The sequence below is a fragment of the Eubalaena glacialis genome, chromosome 3 (genome assembly GCF_028564815.1).
Source record: "Eubalaena glacialis isolate mEubGla1 chromosome 3, mEubGla1.1.hap2.+ XY, whole genome shotgun sequence".
In the NCBI taxonomy this organism is placed as follows: Eukaryota; Metazoa; Chordata; class Mammalia; order Artiodactyla; family Balaenidae; genus Eubalaena; species Eubalaena glacialis.
In genome coordinates this window covers 106,438,497-106,461,961 of record NC_083718.1, presented here as the reverse complement: position 1 = coordinate 106,461,961, position 23,465 = coordinate 106,438,497, and the positions used below count along the sequence as shown (strand labels likewise).

Genomic DNA, 23,465 nt, shown 5'->3' with positions numbered 1-23,465 from the left:
GGAGCTCAAGTACCAAACTGCTGATGACTGTAAATGTCAGATTAAGGAGTCTGAACTCATACATTATGGATTATTGAAGAAAAAGGATTAATCGTCCAACAAACGAAAGTCCAGGACCAGATGGCTTCACAGGCAAATTCTATCAAACATTTAGAGAAGAGCTAACACCCATCTTCTCAAACTCTTCCAAAAAATTGCAGAGGAAGGAACACTCCCAAACTCATTCTATGAGGTCACCATTACCCTGATACCAAAACCAGACAAAGATACTACAAAAAAAGAAAATTACAGACCAATATCACTGATGAATATAGAGGCAAAAATCCTCAACAAAATACTAGCAAACAGAATCCAATGACACATTAAAAGGATCATACACCATGATCAAGTGGGATTTATTCCAGGGATGCAAGAATTCTTCAATATATGCAAATCAATCAATGTGATATACCATATTAACAAATTGAAGATTAAAACCATATGATCAACTCAATAGATGCAGGAAAAGTTTTTGACAAAATTCAACACCCATTTATGATAAAAACTCTCCAGAAAGTGGGCATAGAGGGAACCTACCTCAACATAATAAAGGCCATATATGACAAACCCACAGCAAGCATCATACTCAATGGTGAAAAACTGAAAGCATTTCCTCTAAGATCAGGAACAAGACAATGATGTCCACTCTCACCACTATTATTCAGCATAGTTTTGGAAGTCCTAGCCACAGCAATCAGAGAAGAAAGAGAAATAAAAGGAATTCAAATTGGAAAAGAAGAAGTAAAACTGTCACTGTTTGCAGATGACATGATACTATACATAGAGAATCCTAAAGATGCCACCAGAAAACTACTAGAGCTAATCAATGAATTTGATAAAGTAGCAGGATACAAAATTAATGCACAGAAATCTCTTGCATTCCTATACACTAATGATGAAAAATCTGAAAGAGAAATTAAGGAAACACTCCCATTTACCATTGCAACAAAAAGAATAAAATACCTAGGAATAAACCTGCCCAGGGAGACAAAAGACCTGTATGCAAAAAACTGTAAGACACTGATGAAAGAAATTAAAGATGATACCAACAGATGGAGAGATATACCGTGTTCTTGGATTGGAAGAATCAATATTGTGAAAATGACTATACTACTCAAAGTAATCTACATATTCAATGCAGTCCCTATCAAATTACCAATGGCATTTTTTACAGAACTAGAACAAAAAATCTTAAAATTTGTATGGAAACACAAAAGACCCCGAATAGCCAAAGTAGTGTTGAGGGAAAAAAATGGAGCTGGAGGAATCAGACTCCCTGACTTCAGACTATACTACAAAGCTACAGTAATCAAGACAATATGCTACTGGCACAAAAACAGAAACATAGATCAATGGAACAAGATAGAAAGCCCAGATAAACCCACGCACCTATGGTCAACTAATCTATGACAAAGGAGGCAAGAATACAGAATGGAGAAAAGACAGTCTCTTCAATAAGTGGTGCTGGGAAAACTGGACAGCTACATGTAAAAGAATGAAATTAGAACACTTCCTAACACCATACACAAAAATAAACTCAAAATGGATTAGAGACCTAAATGTAAGACCGGACACTATAAAGCTCTTAGAGGAAAACATAGGAAGAACACTCTTTGACATAAATCACAGCAAGATCTTTTATGATCCACCTCCTAGAGTACTGGAAATAAAAACAAAAATAAACAAATGGGACCTAATGAAACTTAAAAGCTTTTGCACAGCAAAGGAAACCATAAACAAGACAAAAAGACAGCCTTCAGAATGGGAGAAAATATTTGCAAACAAATCAACAGACAAAGGATTAATCTCCAAAATATATAAACAGCTCATGCAGCTCAATATTAAAAAAATAAACAACCCAATCCAAAAATGGGCAGAATACCTAAATAGACATTTCTCCAAAGAAGACATACAGATGGCCAAGAAGCACATGAAAAGCTGCTCAACATCACTAATTATTAGAGAAATGCAAATCAAAACTACAATGAGGTATCACCTCACACCAGTTAGAATGGGCATCATCAGAAAATCTACAAACAACAAATGCTGGAGAGGGTGTGGAGAAAAGGGAACCCTCCTGCACTGTTGGTAGGAATGTAAACTGATACAGTCACTATGGAGAACTGTATGGAGGTTCCTTAAAAAACTAAAAATAGAATTACCATATGACCCAGCAATTCCATTACTGGGTATATACCCAGAGAAAACCATAATTCAAAAAGACACATGCACCCCAATGTTCATTGCAGCACCATTTACAATAGCCAGGTCATGGAAGCAACCTAAATGCCCATCAACAGACGAATAGATAAAGAAGATGTGGTACATATATACAATGGAATATTACTCAGCCACAAAAAGGAACGAAATTGGGTCATTTGTTGAGATGTGGATGGATCTAGAGACTGTCATACAGAGTGAAGTAAGTCAGAAAGAGAAAAACAAATATCGTATATTAACGCATATATGTGGAACCTAGAAAAATGGTACAGATGAACCGGTTTGCAGGGCAGAAATTGAGACACAGATGTAGAGAACAAACGTATGGACACCAAGGGAGGAAAGCAGCGGGGGGGTGGGGGTGGTGTTGTGATGAATTGGGCGATTGGGATTGACATGTATACACTGATGTGTATAAAATGGATGACTAATAAGAACCTGATGTATAAAAAAATAAATAAAATGAAAGCATAAAAAAAAGAAATTAATCTAGGTGTACGTGTGTGTGTTTGTTAGATTATAACAGGTAAAGCTCGGAGAGAAAGGACAAAGTTAAGAAACAATTATTGTATTTGAGGCATGAAATGACAGGCTCCTGGCTGAGAAGATTTAGAGTAGATAAAGAAAGAAAGCAACATAAGTGCAATAGGCATTATGTGATAAATAGCGATTGAGTGGCTATTAAGAGAAAGCTAAAACACATTAGTGAAGCTGCCGACTAAAGGTATAAAAAGGAAAACAGAAGGATAAAAATGGAAGGGAGGGGCTTCCCTGGTGGCACAGGGGTTAAGAATCCACACGGGTTCGAGCTCTGGTCCGGGAAGATCCCACATGCTGCAGAGCAACTAAGCCCGTACGCCACAACTACTGAGCCTGTGCTCTAGAGCCTGTGAGCCACAACTACTAAGCCCGCGTGCCTAGAGCCCGTGCTCCGCAACAAGAGAAGCCACCGCAATGAGAAGCCTGCGCACCGCAACTAAAGAGTAGCCCCCGCTCGCCACAACTAGAGAAGGCCCACGCACAGCAATGAAGACCCCACGCAGCCAAAAATAAATAGATAAATAAATTTATTTTTAAAAAATGGAAGGGAGGAGAAAAAAATAATTTTTCAAGTATGAAAGACATTGTCTTCTACAAACAACACACAAAAAATAAAGTAATGAAAAGACGGTTTAGCAGATTCACATACTAAGGAAATAAATTAGTAATAATTCAGCAGGCAGTTGTTGAGCATACCTAAAGACAGGACTGTTCTGTGCTGGAGAATTCAAAGCTCAATAAGATACAGAATACAGCCTCTGAATTCAAATTGCTTACACTTTACTGCAGGAAGACAGACAAAATAGAAAAATTCAAGATAATAGGGTAAGTTATTCAAGAGTCAAATGCATGATGCCATAGGGGAGTATAAACACAACATAATAAGACTTTCTTAATAATTTACTATAGGTGATAAGACCTCTTGTTGCTTATGATTTTTTATAACATATGGAAAAAAAATAGACTTTTTTTTTACTGAGTCCTTCAACAAATGTTTATTGAGTACCTACTATGTGCCAGGCATTTAGGATTAGAGAACAAAATTGTTGTGATTCCTTCCCTTATGGAATGTATAGTCCATACTGTGAAAAAGCAAGTAAACAGGTGATTACAACAGTGTTATAATGGGGGAGATAGTGTTAAGAAAACACAAAGGAGGGAACCTACCTGGAGAAAGTGAAGTAAGACTTAAGGATAAGTAGGAGTCACCCAGGGGGTGAGATGTGTTGCAGAGAAGTCTATAGGGGAGTAAGGCAAGAGTCTTTAAAGCAGAGGAAATAGACGTGCAAAGGTCTGGAGTCAAGAGAGAGAAAACAGCCTGTGTTCAATTAACTGAAATTGTTCAATATACTTCTAGTGTAGTTTAGTGTGAGCTAAGGGTGAAGTGTCAGAGTGGGGACTGGGTAGGTAGGTTTTAGCAAGGAATGAAGCTGGAGAGGTTGGAAAGATCCAGATCATATATTGCTTCATAGTCATTTGAATTCTGAACATTTTACTGAGAGCAGTTTTAAGCAAGGAAATGACATTCTCAAATTTGTGTCCTACTTTATAAGATCACTCTGGCTACACTATGGAGAATGGGTTAGAGAGGCACAAGATTAGAGGCAGAAAGTCCAACTTAGGAAGGTCCAGGATATCTGCAGCTGGAGACAGGTTGGAGAAAAATGACTAGATTTTTGAGATTTACAGGCTAGAATCAAGAGAAACAGGTTTGAGGGTTTAGTTCCAGAGCCTAGAGTCTGATGTTCCTCGGAGGCATTATAACAGTCACTGTGAGGTGGCTAAAGGCTAGTCCTTCCAAGCTCCCTTGTGCTAGCAGTGGCCATGTAACACAGTTCTAGCCAGTGAGTCTGGATGGTACCACCACTTCCTCCTTACTGCCCTGAATACAAAGTTGTAGCAGCCCTCTTGTGACCCTGAGGGAAAGGCCAAATGAATTGCTAAAATGACAACCCTGATAATGATGAGCCACTTAATCAATCCCAGCTGCCATCTAACTTTCAGATGCTTTGTATACACAGATACTTAATTTCCTACTTATTGGTTGGGTTTATTACTTACAGCAGAAAAACACCTAAAATACATGCAATTTGAAGATTTCCAGGACAGTGAGATATATGGGCCTGCAGTGAAGCTGGCTGGAAGACTGGGGAACTTCAGGAATCATCAGCATATAAATGGCAACTAAATTTGAAGAAGTGGATGAGGTAACCCTGGAAGCGCAAGAAGCACACAGAGGGTCAAAGTCAGGACCCTTAAAAACACCAATATTTAAAAGTTAGGCAAGGAAAGAGGAGGAGGTTGGGATAAAGTGTTCAAAGATGTAGGAAAAAGAATACAAGGAAGCTGGTGTCACAGAAGCCAAGCATGGAGAGCTTTCAAAAGAAGGGAGGCCAACACCCAGTAAGGTGCTGCTGAGAAGAGCTTTCTTCTCTTGGTTACCTCCTACTTAGCTTTCACAAATCTCAAATTATACAGTATCCTCTGGGAACTCTCTGACCCCGCAAGATCCCTCCTATGTGTCCCTGTAGCTCTAGGCACTTGTTCCATCTTCTCATGCTGTGCTGTAATTGCTTGTTTAATGTCTATCTCTGCCTTTCTCCCCCGTGCCATACCACAGGGCTGTAATTAAACTCTGAGGGGGCAGAAATCAGTGTCTGTCTTATTCGTATTTGCACGCCCAATTCCTAGCACAGTACCTGGTACATAGGAGGCTCTTGGAAGGTTTTGTAAGATCAGGGGCCCAACACTGTAGGAAAATTCTGAAGAGGGGACCCAGGAAGAAAAACGCTATGCAAATAGGATGAAACACTGATTATTGGGATGTTAATTGTTTGGTGCTAGAAGACTGTGTGAAAGGGGAGAAATGAAGGAGAGATGGTGGTGGGTCTTAGCTCTGGTGATTTAAAAGGTTGGAAAGATACTGGTGCAAATGTAGGAGATAGGTGTAAACCCAAAGAACAAAGCTCGAGACTCTCAGCTGCTTGGAGGCAAGGACCTATGGTGTTACGCTTTCCTTGCCCAGTCTCTTTCTCTAGACTGTAAATTCCTGGAGGGCAGGGGTCGTAATATCAGTGTCTGAAATTAAGGGGTGCTCAATAAATGTTTAATGAATATAGTATATCTCTGTTTCCCCAGTGCCTACCACAATGCCCGGTACCCGGATGGTGCTCAATAAAAGGCTACTGAACGAAAGGCTAGCTGGGCTTCGGGTGCAGATGAAGCGGGAGGGCGACCAAGTCACGACATAAGTGCGCCCAGGTAAGGAGAGAGAGTGGGTCTCCAGACAGGTTGGGCACCACCTTCGCTGCCCTTCGTTTTGCATACCTCCCTCCACCTCTCCATCACGCGAGCCCTGTACGCGAAGCACTCGGAGGACAAAGTAACACACCTCTCCTGGGTGACTCCGAACAAATCACTCCTTCCCGACCTCAGATCTGCCCAACCTGCTTACCAGACGGCCGGCAGTCCGGCTCCAGGTCCTCAGCACACGCACTGCAGCCATCTTACTCCGGAAATGACCATTGCTCTGAGGTTGGAGGAGTTGCCTGCGCGGGGGACCTATTGGGAGCCGGGAAACGAGCCTTCCCCTGAGGCCTGAGCGGCCAATGGAGATCGAAGGAACGAGCCTCCCACCCAACAGCCAATCAGGGAGCGGGGCGGGGCTGAGATAACCCTGGGGGTGGGGTGGAAAAGCCCTGCGGAGGGGGAGGAGAGACAAGTGCGGAGGAGGGCTGCCCAAATCTAGTTTCAGGGACAAAGTTGGGTAAGGCACTGCTGTGTAAGTACATATGCGCCAGCGATCATCTTTTCAGTGCAAGTAATGGGAGAGATGGAGTATGTTAAGGAAACAGAGGAAGGGCACTCACCTGGAGAAATTTACGTTGAAGTAAGATCTGAGGGGTAAGTAGGAGAAAGCAAAAACAAAGACAAAAACCTTCCTTCAGCTTGTATTGTAACCGCTTGATTACAGAAAATGGGACATTTCTATACTTTGTAGCAAGGATCTGTACCGCTAGTTGAGTCAAGTCTATACTGGAATACTTCCCAATAACGGGCATTTCTTACTCGCATTGTGTTCTTGGTTACCGAAACTGGCTTTTCGATTTTTTTTTTTTTTTTTCATGGAAGATAAACAAGGTTACCATAATGTCTAAGATAAATGTCATCAACATTATCTTTCCTTTTTAGGGAATCTGTCAGATGTAGCTGCCCAGCATGTGCAATATACGTCAGACATACTACCTTTATTTATTTGCCTCTTGGGGAAAGGTCAAATTGAGGTCAGTGGAACTGGTAAAGAAAAGATCAGAACTTTAATGGTCAATCCTCCTCACAGCAACTAAGAAACAAATTTCTAGAAATGTCCAGGATATTTGTCTGTTCTTCCTCTTATAAGGGAATGAAAATCTGTACAGATGTCTAAAGAATTACAGAGAACAAAACCGGAACAAAGACAAAATCATAAATTCTCAACACCTGAAGATTAGTGGCCGTAAAACAAAATCTCAGGTACTTCACAAATTCACTGTCTGATATTACTCAAACTCACACTTTTTATTTTGCCTTATTTGCCTTTCAGTGTATTTCACACACACACACACACACACACACACACAAACTGTAAGCAATAAATTTAAATCATTACCTTTATAAGAAAACCTGGGATAGTCAAAGAACTTTGATTTTTTTTAACTTTCTCACTAACAAAACATTTTATAGGCACCAATAATATATTTCATAATAATACATGCATGTGTTTGTATAAAAAGATTAAGTAGCTGTGCCTTTGAATTGTTTCCTTCCCAAAGCCCCTATACTACCTTCTTCCTCTTAACTTTCCCTTTGACTCTACCTTCTCCTAAGAAAATGTGTAGTTTACTTCTTTTCTTTTATACTCTTTACCTCAACATGATTACTGCTTCCAAATCCAGTATGGTATGTTTCCTTATCCTTCCTTCCAACATCAAGAGATATGCCACATATTCACTGGTTAATCCTTTCACTTGAGCTCAAAAGAGCCAAATAACCCATTTCTTCTCTTTTTAAAAATTTAATTGAGGAAATTCCCTAGTGGTTAGGATTCCGAGCTTCCACTGCAGGGGGCCTGGGTTTGATCCCTGGTGGGGGAACTAAGATCCCACAAGCTGCGCCAGTGCGGCCAAAAAATAATAATAATAATAATTGAATGATTGATTGTTACCTGGCAATTCTACTCTTAGGTATCTACCCAAGAGAAATAAAAACATATGTCCACATAAAGACTAGTACAAGAATGTTCTTAACAGCCTTATTTATATTAGCCAAAAACTAGAAACAGCCCAAATGTCCTCCATACGTAAATGAATAAACAAACTGTGGTGTATTCATATAATGGAATATTATTCATCACTAACAATGACTGAAGTAATGATACATGCTTTAACATGAATGAACTTCAAAAATATTATGCTAAGTAAAAGGAGCCAGGTCCAAAAGGTCACATATTGCCTGATTCCATTTGTATGGAATGTCCAGAGAAGGCAAATCTATAGAGACAGAAAGCAGATTAGTGGTTGCCTGGCACTGGGGGTGAGAATGGGGAATGACTGCAAAGGGGCAAGAGAAAGATTTTTGTGAACAATTCGGAGATTTTTATTATATTTACAAAGTTGTAAAACCTTTACCACCATCTAATTCCAGAACATTTTCATGACCTCCCAAAAGAAACCCCATGCCCATTAGCAATCAATTCCCATTCTGGAACTCCCTCCCACTCCTGAGTCCCTGATAACACTAGTCTATTTTCTGCCTCTATAAATTTACCTGTTCTGGACATTTTATATAAATGGAATCATACAATATGTGGCTTTTATGACTAGCTAATGTTCTCAAGGTTCATCTATTTTACACATGTATCAGTGCTTTATTCCTTTTTATGGCCAAATAATATTTCATTTTGCAGATATAAATATTTTCGTTTATCCACTCATCAGTCGATAGATATTTGGGTTGTTTCCACTTTGGGGCTATTGTGAATGCTGCTATGAACATTAATGTACAAGTTTTTGCGTAGACATGTGTTTTATTTTTCTTGGGTGTATACCTAGGAGTCGAATTGCTGGGTTGCACGATAACCCTATGTTTAATTCTTTGAGGAACTGCCAGACTGTTTTCAAAGGTGGCTGCACCATTTCACATTCTCACTAGCAGTGTATGAAGGTCCTGGTTCCTTCACATCCTCATCAACTCTTGTTATTGTCTGTTTTTTTCATTATAACCATGCGAGTGGATATAAAGTGATATTGAAACGGAGCAGGACGCTATGGTCCTTGACCCCTGCCCCCCATATCCTCAGCCTGCCTTTTGTCTGTGGAAAAACTTTAGCCAAAGAATAAGTTTAATCAGAGAAGTGAGAAAATGCAGAAACAAAGGAAAACAGTCAAAGGAGACCAAATAATAATAGTTTAGTCATTAAGCATAGTCAAGGACCTTTAGTTCCTACTTAAGGGCTATAGATAATATTCTGGGCCATATCCTGTGAGCTGTTTTGCAGCTACTGAAGCCCCCACCAGGTGGAGGAGGATGACTACATGATGACCAAACTGAAGCCGTGACATAAGCTTCCACAGTTCTGAGAACTGGCCTCAAAGAAATGGGAACAAACCCTGGAACTAAAGATTAATCAGTAATCTTGAAACAACCAAGTTGATGCTGATCAGATCACCACATTACTTATTTCAAGATGACTGTCAGAACTGACTATGCTGTTCTGCTCCCTCCCTCTGCCTATACAGCCCTGAAACTCCCCTTTAAAAGCCCCTGTCCCCTGAGCAACAATCAGGAGTTGGTTCTCTTGCAGGAGTCCACCCTCTCCCCCGGTTGCCGGCCTCCGAAATAAAGCAACCTTTCCTTTTCTACCAACACTTGCCTCTCAAGAATTGAGAGAATTGTCTTTGAATTGTCTTTCAAGCAGCGTTCAGTAACAATACTTCGTTGTGATTTTGATTTGGGTTTCCCTAATGACGAATGATGCTGAACATCTTTTCATGTGCTTATTGGCTATTTGTATACCTTCTCTGGAGAAATGTCTATTCAAATCCTTTGCCCATTTAAAAATTGGGTTGTCTTTTTATTTTGGCGTTGTAATAGTTCTTTATATATTCTAGATACTAGACTCATCAGATATATGACTTAAAAATATTTTCTCCCATTCTTTACTTTGTCTTTTCACTTTCCTGATAGTAACCTTTGAAGCACAAAAGTTTTTTATTTTAATGAAATTGAAGTCCAATTTATTTTTAAAAAATTGTTTGTGCTTCAGGTGTCATAGCTCAGAAACCATCAACTAATCCAAGGTTATGAAGATTTACATCTATATCGTCTTCTAAAAGTTTTATAGTTTTAGCTCTTACATTTAGGGCTTTGACCCATTTTGAGTTAATTTTTAAAATATGGTGGGAGATATTTAAGTCTTTAAATCATCTTGAAATGGTTTTTATGTATGGTGTGAAATACAAATCCAATTTCATTTTTTCTTATGGTTAACCTATTGTTCCCACACCATAAACTGAAGAGTTCTTCTTTTCCCACTGATCTGCCATCTCATCTGTCAAAGAAATCAGTTTAAGGGCTCTAAGTAATCTATTTATCACTGTACCAATCTCACATTATCTTAATTACTTTAGCTTCATAGAAATTCTGGGTTTTCAGAGGACAAGTACCCTTCACCTCATTCTTTTTAAATTATTCTTGCACTTTTGTTCTTTCATATAAATTTTAGAATTGTCTTGTCAGGGTCCTTAAAAAAGTACTGTGGGCATTTGATTGGAATTTTATTGAAACTACATTTTCAATAATATATCTAAAGATTCTTTGAGGTTTTCTTTTTTTAACTTTTTATTTTATATTGGAGTACAGTTGATTAACAATGTTGTGTTAGTTGCAGGTGTACAACAAAGTGATTCAGTTATACATATACATGTATCTATTCTTTTTCAAATTCTTTTCCCAATTAGGTTGTTACAGAATATTGAGCAGAGTTCTCTGTGCTATACAGTAGGTCCTTGTTGGTTATCTATTTTAAATAGAGCTGTGTGTACATATCAATCCCAAACTCCCTAACTATCCCCCCCCACCATAAGTTCATTCTCTAAGTCTGTGAGTCTGTTTCTGTTCTGTAAATAAGTTCATTTGTATCATTTTTAAAGATTCCGCATATAAGCAATATCATACGATATTTCTCTTTCTCTGTCTGACTTACTTCACTCAGTATGACAATCTCTAGGTCCAACCATGTTGCTGCAAATGGCATTATTTCTATGTAGGTAATCATATCACCAGTGAATAATGACGGTGTTGTTTTTGTCTGTCCAGTCTTGTGTCTTTCATCTCTTTCTTGTAAAATCTGACTAGACTTCCATCATCTGTTGAAAAGAAGCCATATCTGTGGGCATTACTATCTTGTTTTGATTTTAAAAGGTGTCATGTTTTACCATTATTTACTGTTATTAAGAATGAACTTTGCTGTAGAGTTTTCCAGATGTCCTTAATCAGGTTAAGGGAGTTTACATTTATTCCTAGGTTCATTTGCTTTTTTTTTATCATAAATAGATCTTGATTTTTTTTCAAATGCTTTTTCTTCATCTATTAATGGGATCTTAGGTTTTTGATATATCATCATAACATTTTTCCAATGTTAGAATGATATTCAATCCCAATTTGGTCATACTGTATAGTATTTCATAAACGTTGTTGGATTTATTTGATAATATTTTGATTGATCCTGGTGCGTCTGAATTTATAAAATTTATAAATTTTTCTTCTCCATGTCATCTTTGTCTGCTTTTGGTATCAGAGATTGGGTAAAGTATATGCATTCCCAGGGCTTTCTCTGTTACAAAAGTGGTGGAATGTTGGGATTAGGAGACAATTGTGTTCACCTCAGAGTACCACGGTTCATATCACAGTATGCTAGTTAACTGTGTGGCCTTGTAGCAAATTGTTTAACACATGCAGCTGTAAATCAGAGTAAAAACAGTAAGTACTTCAGCAGGTTGTGAATGCATGCAGTGGCTAAGTGCTCAATAAATGTTGACTATTATTTTTATGATTTATCATATTCTAATTGCTGCTCCCTCTTTACTGAACTGTAAGATAAGTACAGTACATTATTATCATTAAGAAGAATGACATTATAATTTATCACTTCTCAGTCTCTACTATATACTTCCAATAACTTCGAGGCAGAAAATACCTTACTCTTCTTTGCTTACCTAGAGGCTTGCATATGATTTGGTACTCAGTTAATGTAGGAACTGAACCACAAGCGGAATCAAGAAGCGGGTTGTCGTTCCTGCCCTCCTCTGAGGTGAATTACGTTAGTGGCACTGTTCATTGCAGTCATGAACTTGCACTCATTCTCGGACAAGGTGGCATAACTTTGGCTTTTTTGAGCATTATATTACTGATTCTGATTCTGTCCTTTTCCACTCATCCCCAAATAAATGGTGTCTAGCAGAAGAAAAAGAGCTAATACTCTACACACACACACACACACACACACACACACACACACACGAAGAACGAGAGGCTCATGGGTATCATCAATGCACCAGGGACACACATTTCAAGGGACAGGCTGCAGAGAAGGCAAACCCGACCAGAGAGGGTGGTCGGTGCATTGCAGGGACCTTTCCTACATCTTCAGCTCTAAGAGTCTCCAGTTCTGGGTACGGCAGGATCCCCGAGAAAACAGAGATAAACGCAGATGCTTGCACAAGCCTGCGAGACAACTGGAGGATCCGACTAGAGCTGAAAGGGAGGCTTTCGTCAATCTGCGCGTTTTGCTGTGTTCAGGGCGCAAGTCTTCCAGGGACACATTTCCTACCTCCAGGGAACCTCCCCGGCCACCACCCCTCCTGCTGGACAGCTTCCGATTTGCCGGAATTTTGTGGGCGCCGCCTCTTTAAGCGCCGCGCGGTGCGCATGCGCCCTGGCTGTGGGCCGGGCGAACCTGGCTTCTGCACGGAGAGCGGCTTGGTTTGGGTCGGGCGTTCCCGGAGCCGGCGCGTCCTCCGCATTTACGCGGAGCCCCGCGGCCCCGAGCGAGGACCGCGCCTCCGGAGCTGCGAGGCAGGACCCCGCGTCTCCTCTTCCTCCCGCTCGGGCCGAGGCTGAGTCGCGGTTGGCCAGGCCTCAGGAAGCCCCCCATGGCGGGCCCGCGGGTCGAGGTGGACGGCAGCATCATGGAAGGGGTGAGTGCCGAGCCCGAGGCCTGGCGGGTTGGGGCTGCCGCCCGGGGTGCGGCACAGAGCTTGCCCATCTGATGTTCTCTCTCTTCTCTCCGCACCAGGGCGGGCAGATCTTGAGGGTGTCTACGGCTCTGAGCTGTCTCCTGGGCCTCTCCTTGCGGGTGCAGAAGATCCGAGCAGGCCGCAGCACGCCGGGCCTTAGGTAAATCGGGGAGCCAGGCGGCGGGACTGGAGGGTGGAGAGCGGGCTGGGGGCTCGGGGCGGGGGACAGGCCATTGGGGGATGGGGGACGGGTCTTGGGGCTGGGAATCTGGAGCCCGGCGGTGATTCTGGGAAGATCCGCCGGCCCCAGGGTTGAGGATTCTGCAGCTGGACCGCCCGGGCCGCGGGACGGTGTTCCGGGCTGGGCGGTTAGCCGTAGCCGGGCTTGCGTGCCCTTGAAAGTTTCAAGGGGCAAGTTCAGAAAATAGGCCCATGTTTTCTCTATTTGGCTAGAGTTGTCTCGTTTCCTAATGAGTTATCTTTTAAACGGTTTCCCCACCTCATCGGGCATTCCAAGTACCCGGAGAGCTCGTAACAGCGGGCAAGGTAGATCAGGGCAGAACAGGCTCTAGGGCCGGAGGAAACCCCACTTTTTAACCAGTGCATTTTCTGCTGCCGCACGTTTTAGTCTCATAAGGACCCTGAGATGTGTCATTCCAGCTTTCATTCAGACCTCTAGGAAGCTGTGGATACGACCAGGATTATCAGTTGTAGGAGAGGGAAAAATGTTGACAGTTGACCTTGTTTCTTCTGTCTGGGAAGCTAGGCATGCCACTATTTTAAGTGTCAGGTATATGCACTCGTTAGAAGAGGACCCAGGGGGAAGACAGACTGATTCTTTGTACTTGTATTTTGTATATATTTCATTCTAATGGATCAGCTATCTCTTAGTCTTTTATCCACATTCCATGTTGAAATTATTAAAAGGCAATTACTGATATGTGTGAACAGTAATTCTCTGTCACAGCAGTAGTTTGCAGTAACCCATTTCACCAATAGGGCAATTAATTCATTAAGGCTGTGTGAGGTATTTTATTAGTTTGCTAGGGCTGCCATAACAAAATACCACAGACTAGGTGGCCTAAATAACAAATTTATTTTTGCACCATTCTGGAGGCTGGAAGTCCAAGATCAAGATGCTGGTAGGGTTGGTTTCCTCTGAGGGCCATAACGGAAGATTCTGTTTCAGGCCTCGCCCCTTGGCTTGGAGGTGACCACCCTCTTGCCCCCTCTTCCCATGCTCATCCCTCTGTGCATGTGCACCCCTGGTATGTCCTAATCTTCTCTTTTTGTAAGGACACCAGTGAGAGTGGGTTACAGCTCACTCTAACTGCGTCTTTTAACATAATCATCTCTTCAGAGGCCCTATTTCTAAATACAGTCACATTGTGAGGTACTTCAACATATGAATTTTAGAGGAACACAGTTCAGCCCATGCAGGTATCATAGATTATTCAGTGAAATGCAAGTGAGACTGGTGGCACTTAGATAGTTTTATTAGTTTTCCTCTTTTGCATACTTCTAATTTGCAACAGTATTATCAGCATATATGTTTATAGTTAAAATAACTGGTCTGGAAGGAACCCTTAAAATAATGCCTACCAGCAGGTAGTCTACGTGCATAAAAAGCCAAAAGGAAGCTCTGGCACTTACTATGGTTAGAGCTTGCTGTTTTCTTGCCATTGAAGTTTTGTAAATGTGTCATAAAAAGTGGGGATATAGGCAGTCTGAATGCACACGTTTTGATGCAGTATTATGACCTGAAGGCCTCAGCATTTATCTGGACTGGAAATGATTCGAGATTTCTGTGATGGGCAACTGGAGGGGGCAGAAATCGGCTCAACAGAAATAATGTTTACGCCAGAGAAGATCAAAGGTGGAGTCCACACAGCAGATACCAAGACAGCAGGGTATGTGTCACTTACATTCCATCTAAGTATGGGTTTTGGAATTAGACCTGGATGCACATGCAGGTACTACCACTTACTGGACAAGTTGCTTAACCTCTTTGAAGCTTTAGTTTCCTCACTTTTAAAATGGAGATAAAACACTTAACTTTTAGGGTTAGAGACTGTGTAACGTTTCAGATACCTAATTGCTTCCTAATTGTAGCTATTGCTATACCTATCTAGAATTTTCTCACATGTGTAGTATAGCGTATTTGTTTCTTTAGTTTTATCACTTAGAAAATGAATGTCTGAAAACAATTGTAGCTTCATGCTCTATAGTGATAGTAGTCTTTGTGGTGTAGCATATTTAGTTCTTGGCTTACAGCAAATTATGAGCCATCTACTTTTAGTCTAGGTATTTTTGTTTTCTTTTAATAGATACTTATACAACCCTATTTAGAAGTTTTTATATATGATCTTGGCTTTTTCTCCCTATTGAAAACTGGATATTTAACAATTAAATTGAACCTTTATCCCTTTCCAAGAATCCCTCCTTTTATTGATAAAACATGGAGAGCAATTTTTGTGTTTTCTGTGTTATTGGCTGATTGTTATCGTAAGCAGCATCCTTTTACCAAAATCCTATCCATTTACTAGGAAATTTGGTAAAGTAAGAAATAGTACTGTAAACCCAATGCCAGTTTGTTTCAGAAATGACTATTTCAAAAAATTATGCTTTTTTTTAGCTTAAAATGTTTAGTGACGATTGAGATTTGAGTTATGATGTGAATAGACTTCTGCTAAAAGGTGCTTGCTGCTAGGCCTAAGGTGAAGTTTGCCAAATGAGAACTTTCTTAAGGGGATTAAAGCATTTTGAGGTATCTTTATAGTCAGCTTATTATTTTGGGCATTCTCTGGTACAAAAGGGGGGAAAAGTTATAGTTAATCAACTGTCTAAAAATTAACTAACACAGAATCATAGAACTTTGAAGCTACAGGAGAAAAGATAGAAACCAGGTGTTCCAACCCTTCCTCCACTTTGTGAATGAGAGAGTGAAGCCCCTCTGGTGTTAAGTGGTTAACCAGAGCTAGAATTAGAATCTAGGCCTTCTGGCTTCTAATCCACTAGAACGTATGGGCAGTGAGTTTAAAGTTGATAATCCAGCTCCATTCAGTAGACTCAAACAAGCTTGTTCCTAGTAAGAAAACACATTTTATTTATTTGAATTCTAACATTTTCATCCCTAACTGTGATTACAGTACCATGTGTTTTCTCATGTCTACCTTTGTCTTTGCAATTCCTTACTCTTCTAAAATAAAGGTTTTCTTTAGTCTTCTTAGAATCTGATTTTATTGAATGGAAGAGAGACACTTTAACTGTGTTGGGTTTCTCAGAGAATAAACAGAAGTTCAGTAGTTGTAAACCTATGGTTTATAGTAAACTGAACATTTCCTGAGCAAGGTTTTTTTCACTTGCTCCTAGGCTCAATTCCTGAGAACAGGGATTATATTGCATGCATTTTCTCTTACAATGCCTAACACATTATACAGTCAATAAATATTTACTGAATTAATGAAATGCATTATCAGATAGAGACTGTCTAATTCAGTACACATGCATCGTTGCTATAAGAAAGTTAAGTAAAGGCTATCTTTTGCTATGTAGAGGCTATGTTGCACTCCTTTTCAAACTACAGTCTATGTATTAATATGATTGTTTTCCCTTGACTTTGGAGAAGGGAGGTAACCGCTCATTTAGGAAATCTGACTGTTTCATTTTATAAAATGCTACATATTCTATAATTATTTCTTATGATTTCTCACATTATTTGACTATAAGGACCAAACAGAGGTGAGTTATGGTAAGGATTATCTCCTTAACAGTTTTTTCCATGTAAAATATTTGGCTATCAGTCTTTGTAAAACATTACTCTATCATACCACAAATGCCACGATAGTAGGAACTGTGTCTTAATATCTGGAACGATGCCTTGTGCATGGTGGAGACTCAGATACAGTCATTAGAATATTTGTAGACCTTGATGGTTTTGAATGCATTTTCATAAACCGTTACTTTTAAGAATCCTTTTATAAAAACGTTGTAGAGATGCTTTAATTAAAAAATTTTTTTTTACTTCTTTGTAATATAAAGAAAAGTGTTAGAACTTACTTAAGATCACACAGCTAATGTATTTAGTATTGGATTCAAACCCAGATTTGCTTATCATTTAAGGCCAGTTCCTTCTACTGCGAAATACTAATCGGATGTTATCATTCAGTCACTGGAGTGTTTTTTAACTTTAAACTTGAGGGCGTATGCCTGCCTTCTCAGTTGTCTGTGCTTCAGCTAATGGTGATATGTAGTAATGTCTCTTTCTTGAGACTTTAAAAAGAAAATGCAGCTAAGCCTGTTCTGCCTTCTCCTTAGGAGTGTGTGCCTCTTGATGCAGGTCTCAATGCCCTGTGCTCTCTTCGCTGCTTGTCCATCAGAACTTCGTCTGAAAGGTGGAACTAATGCTGAAATGGCACCGCAGATTGATTACACAGCCATGGTAAGGGCTTTTGTTGCTACTGATAAAACTAAGATGATCTCACATAGTCTTCTGAATCTCCATTCTCTATGTAAATATATCCTGAGTGTTTTTGTGTACATAGCTGTTTAATTTCTTAATGGTGTCTGGTTCTGTTGTGGGAGAGGATAATTATTTTAGATTGTGTGTTGTATCTTAGAACTGTGCTCATAGTGAATTCTTTAAAAAGCCTCAGTTATTATATACATTATATTACTTATAATGTATATATATTGTATTGCTTATCATATAAGTCTGTTATTTTCTGAATACAGGGATCATGATTTGGAAGAAAAACTCAAAGTAAGAATTAAATACTATGTTTGACAGGATTGGTGAGGATGTGGAGAAATTGGAACGCTTGCACACTGTTGATGGGAATGCAAAACGGTGCAACAACTATGGAAAACAGTATGGAGGTTCCTCAAAAAAATTAAAAATACAACTACGATATAATCCAGCAATCCCACTTCTAGGTATTATCCTAAAGAGTTGAAATCAGAATCTCCAAGAGATATTAGCATTCCCATGTTCATTGCAACACTATTCATAATAGCCAAGATGTGGAAACAACCTAAATGTCCATTGATGGATGAAAGGATAGAGAAAATGTGGGGGACTTCCCAGGTGGCGCAGTGGTTAAGAATCTGCTTGCCAATGCAGGGGACACGGGTTCGAGCCCTGGTCTGGGAAGATCCCACATGCCGCAGAGCAATTAAACCCGTGTGCCACAACTACTGAGCCTGTGCTCTAGAGCCCGTGCTCCACAACAAGAGAAGCCACCGCAATGAGAAGCCCACGCACAGCAACGAAGAGTAGCCCCAGCTCTCCGCAACTAGAGAAAGCCCACGTGCAGCAACAAAGACTGAACGCAGCCAAAAATAAATAAAATAAATAAATTAAAAAAAAAAAAAGAAATTCTATGTGACAACACAGTTGAACTTTGAGGACGTTGTGCTAAGTGAAATGAGCCAGTCACATAAAGACAGTACTGGCATGATTCCACTTAATGTAAGATATCTAAAGTAGTCAAATTCATGGAATCAAAGAATGGAATGCTGGTTAGGGGAAGGGGGAAATTGGGGCGTTAATAATTATCGGACATAAATTTTCAGTACAGTAAGATAAATGAGCTCTAGAGATCTGTTGTACACATTGTAACTACAGTCAACAATATTGTGTTGTACTCTTAAATCTCATGTTAAATATTCTTACCACAATAAAATAAAATTTTAAAAAATAATTAAATACCATGTTTTGACCATAAATTTTTAGAATGATAAAATTCAGTATTGGCATGCTTATACAACTAGTGGGAGAGAAAAGTGGTATCATCTTTTTTTCTCCAGGTTTATTGAGGTGTGGTTATTTATACTAAAATTCACCCTTTGTAGTGTACCGTTCTGTGATTTCTGATGTATGATTGTGAACCAGCCACCACAATCAAGATAGAGAATTACTGTAGAAAATTCTGTTATCCCTTTTTGTAGTCAATCCCACCCCTCCACCCCTGGCAATCAGTGATCTGTTTTCTCTCATAGTTCTGCCTTTTTTTCAGAAGTCATATAAAAGAATAATACTGTATATAGCCTGTTGAGTCTGTTTTTTTCACTTATAATACATCTGGTTATGGGGGAGTAGGATGGGGGAGGGATGGATTGGTAGTTTGGGATTAGTAGATGCAAAATATTATATAATAGAATGAATAAACAACAAGGTCCTACTGTGATAGACCATAATGGAAAAGAATATGAAAAAGAATGCATATATATGTATAACTGAATCTTTTTTTTAAATAAATAAATAAATAAATTTATTTATTTTTGCCTCCTTGGGTCTTCGTTGCTGCACGCAGGCTTTCTCTAGTTGCAGCAAGCAGGCGCTACTCTTTGTTGTGGTGTGCAGGCTTCTCATTGCGGTGGCTTCTCTTGTAGCAGAGCATGGGCTCTAGGCCCGTGGGCTTCAGTAGTTGTGGCACGTGGGCTCAGTAGTTGTGGCTCGTGGGCTCTAGAGCACAGGCGCAGTAGTTGTGGTACACGGGCTTCATTGTTCCGCGGCACGTGGGATCTTCCCGGACCAGGGTTCAAACCCTTGTCCGCTGCATTGGCAGGCAGATTCTTAACCACTGCGTCACCAGGGAAGTCCCATAACTGCATCATTTTGCTGTATACTAGAAATTAACACAACGTTGTAAATCAACTATAATAAAATAAATTAAAAAAAATACGTCTGAGAGTCATCCATGTTGCTTGTAACAGCAATAAAAGCTAAGTAGTGTTCTATTATATGGATGTTTATCAGTACCAGTTTATCCATTCATCAGTTGAAGGGCATTTGGACTGTTTCCAGTTTTTGGCAAGTATGAGTAAAGCCACTATAAACACATACAGGTTTTTCTGTCTGAACATAAGTTTTTATTTGTCTTGGGTAAATACCTACAGAGGGGTTGCTCAGTTGTAATCGTAAGTTTACGTCTAACTTTATTGAGAAACTGCCAAATTGTTTTGGCATACAACATGGCTGCATTGTTTTGCATTTTCACCAGCACTGTAGGAGAGTTTCAGCTCTTCTTCATCCTCCCCAGCGCTTGATAGTCTCAGATTTCAGTTAAAAATTTTTTTGCCGTTTTAATAGGTGGTACAGTCTTTTAAAATTCAGTTTGATAGGATGTATAATGAAAGTTAAAGTTAATCTCTCTTCACCTAGTAATTCCACTTCAAGGAAATGACCCTAATTAAATATTGTGAAATGCAGCAAAAGATAATGTTAAAGGTATTGGAGCAGAGCATTATATACTATAATTATTGTTATATAATATATATAATTATGTAATAATGAAAACTTAGACAGTGGTTAGGTAAATTATGCTAGAATGCCATGAAGTCATTCAAATATTTTTTAGGAGGAATTTTATAATGTTGGGAAAATACTTTTGTTTATAATGTTAAATGGGGAAAAATGTATAAAACGTTGTATATGCAGTGAGATTTCGACTATATAAAAAAAAATTGAGAACGCAGAATGGAGTGCTATTCAACACCCCCTAATTTCTTACGGTACATTATATTGAGAAGGTTAGGAAATACTGGCCTCTGGAGTTAAAAACTGCTAGGATCAAGTATCCTGAGTTCTGATTTTTTTTTTTTCATTAGATAGAGTTGCACAGCTCTGATTAATTAAATGTTAAACTTTTAATTTTATCTACATGTCAGTTATTTTATTTGAAAAATAGAACTAGCCTACACATTTTTATATCACTGTTTATCCATGGTGCCTCATTACTACTTCAGTGCAGAGCACTTTTGTTTACTAAATATACTTGTTGACATTGAATATTGGTGATTAAAGTAACAGTAAACTGATTTTTCAGGTTTTCAAGCCAATTGTTGAAAAATTTGGTTTCACATTTAATTGTGACATTAAAATGAGGTAAGTTACTTATTTCTTAACCCTTTGACCCACTCCTTGTGCTGAAAATAGTGGAAAAGTTAGATCTTGGAGAACTGTCATTCCGTAACCCACTTAATACATATCTTATAGGAAATAATAGTACTTCGTGGCTTAAAAACAATAAGCAGCAAAGGCATGGGGACTTGAAAGGGAACTGCTACGCTGAGGCACCTTCATATCTGGAATTTTCCATGCTCACCACAGACAGAATGCTCACTGTGTGCAGACGACTGGAATGGGCACTGCAGGGTCGTAAACGGGATTCTCTTCCACAGAGCAACCAGAATTATTTTTCTAAGAGACACGTTGGGCATTCAGGTTATTCCTCTGTAAGGCTTCCCTTCCCTCTGTAAGGCCACATAATAAAAAGGCCATATTTCTTGGTATGGCATTTAAGTGATTTGCAATCTTATTCCAATTTACTTTTCTAGCTTTATTCTCCCTCCCCTCCGTATATTCTAACTACATGATTGCTGCCATTCCCTAAACTTACTTTGTGCCTTCAGACTTCCATATCTTTGTTCATGTTTTTCTTCCCCTGCTCTCCTAAAAATTGGAAATCCTACATTTTCTGAAAATGAAACTTGTAATTTCTTATGTGAATTGTCAGTGATTGTGCCTCAGTTGGAGTTCCTATTTACATCTCTCTTGTAGTCCTCCTTACAGCCTGGCTTGTGTCCTAGTAGATTATATGTGGAGCCCCATCTTACCAGATGGGGAGTTCTTTGTGGATAAGAGCATTGTCATTCTCTTCTGTGTGTTCTCAGCATCTCTGTAGAATAAGCGACACTAAATATTTGAGTTAAAATTTTATTAGTGGTTCAGCTACTAAATATTCATCATATATTTATTGAGCACCTACTATGTGCCAGACATTGTTTTAGGCACTGGAATATAGCAGGAACAAAATAGACCAAGCTCCTACCATTAAGTAGCTTAAGTCTAAAATAGCACTGTTGAATAGAACTTTCTGTACTGAGGGAAATGTTCCCTATCTGTCCAGGATGGTAGTCACTTGATACATATGACTATTGAGCACTTGAAATGTGTCTAGTAGGATTGGGGAGCTAAGTTTTAAATTTTATTAAATTTAAATTTAAATAGAGAATTCCCGGGTGGTCCAGTGGTTAGGACTCTGTACTTTCACTGCTGAGGGTGTGGGTTCAATCCCTGGTCAGGGAACTAAGATCCTGCAAGCTGTGTGGCCTAAATAAATAAATAAATAGATTAATTAATTAATATTCATTCATTCACATGTAGCTTGAGTCTACCATATTGGACAACACAGATCTAAAACATTATTTGGAAGTTTCAAACATGAATTATGTAGTTGGCTATCACTCACATGTTATTTTATTGTAAATATTGAGCTTTTTTTTTGTCATGCAATCAGTTTATGTGAGTATTTATGATACTTTTTCATAGGGGCTACTACCCAAAAGGAGGTGGTGAAGTGATTATCCGAATGTCACCAGTTAAACAGTTGAACCCGATAAATTTAACTGACCGTGGCTCTGTGACTAAGATATATGGAAGAGCTTTTGTTGCTGGTGTTTTGCCATTTAAAGTAAGTTATCTAATTCACTTTACTGTATACCTGAAACTAACACAACATTGTAAATCAACTATACTCCAATAAAAATTAAAAAAATAAAGTAATAAAAAATAAAGTTGTCTAGATGATCTTAGAAGTATATGCATGTCTTGATAAGTATTATATCATCTAAATTTTGAAATTATTGAAAGAACTTAATTTTTAAATAAATCTTTTCATTAAAAATTTTTCTTAAAATTCTGTGTTCTCTACTGTTGAAAATTGTGTTTTTATATGATGGATGTAAAAGTTATTAATTATATGTCTTTGAAGGCTTGAAAGCAATTGTCAAAATAATCATTAATTTATCTTATTCTATTTTTTTGTCTTGCCAAAATAGGTAGCAAAAGATATGGCAGCGGCAGCCGTAAGATGCATCAGAAAGGAGATTAGGGATCTGTATGTTAACATCCAGCCTGTTCAGGAACCTAAAGACCAAGCTTTTGGCAATGGAAGTGGAATAATGTGAGACAATATACTTTTTCCTAGATGTTGGTTGAGAGAGCCCTGAAATAATTATTCTATTTTAATTAAAAGATTTGTCTTTTTTTTTGTTGTTTAAATTTGTAGTTTTAAGAAGATATATTTTTAAGGGCATTCCTACCTAAAACAACAGTATGATGAATTATGATGATTATTTTATTCTGAATTTTTTTTCTGAGGATGGTTTACCTTTTATTACATTATAAGAGCCTTTTTGTTTATATAGCGAACTTAAATGTTTAAGCTAATCAGAAGTTAGCCTTTGAAGATGATCCTAAGAGAAATATTTCCAGTTGCTTTTCTATATCTCAAATGTGAAATCAGTTTACAAGTAAATATTAGATACGGCGAAGATCTATTTAACAAAGAAATATAGTATATTAATCCATTTAGTAGTTATTGATTT

The 23,465-nt window shown here is 38.9% G+C and overlaps 2 protein-coding genes across 4 annotated transcripts in view; one reads left to right on the top strand and one right to left on the bottom strand.

Moving 5' to 3' along the window:
• Window positions 1-6,315, bottom strand: part of DBT (dihydrolipoamide branched chain transacylase E2) — a 43,527-nt gene extending 37,212 nt beyond the window's left edge. The window contains exon 1 of the mRNA XM_061186281.1: window positions 6,254-6,315. Within this exon, the coding sequence (XP_061042264.1) occupies window positions 6,254-6,304 (51 nt within the window). The 5' untranslated portion in view covers window positions 6,305-6,315. The remainder of the gene's footprint in view (window positions 1-6,253) is intronic.
• A 232-nt stretch (window positions 6,316-6,547) lies between these two features.
• The window catches only part of RTCA (RNA 3'-terminal phosphate cyclase), a 28,610-nt gene continuing 11,692 nt past the window's right edge, over window positions 6,548-23,465 (top strand). Inside the window, exons 1-8 of one of the 3 annotated variants that reach the window (XM_061186278.1) lie at window positions 6,548-6,702; window positions 12,674-13,034; window positions 13,133-13,233; window positions 14,840-14,983; window positions 17,391-17,514; window positions 20,903-20,961; window positions 22,408-22,549; window positions 22,917-23,041. In XM_061186278.1, the coding sequence (XP_061042261.1) occupies window positions 12,990-13,034; window positions 13,133-13,233; window positions 14,840-14,983; window positions 17,391-17,514; window positions 20,903-20,961; window positions 22,408-22,549; window positions 22,917-23,041 (740 nt within the window). In that variant the 5' untranslated portion in view covers window positions 6,548-6,702; window positions 12,674-12,989. Of the gene's footprint in view, window positions 6,703-12,636; window positions 13,035-13,132; window positions 13,234-14,824; window positions 14,984-17,390; window positions 17,515-20,902; window positions 20,962-22,407; window positions 22,550-22,916; window positions 23,042-23,465 lie in introns of those variants that run through there. The other 2 variants (XM_061186277.1, XM_061186279.1) reach the window with 2 other exon arrangements.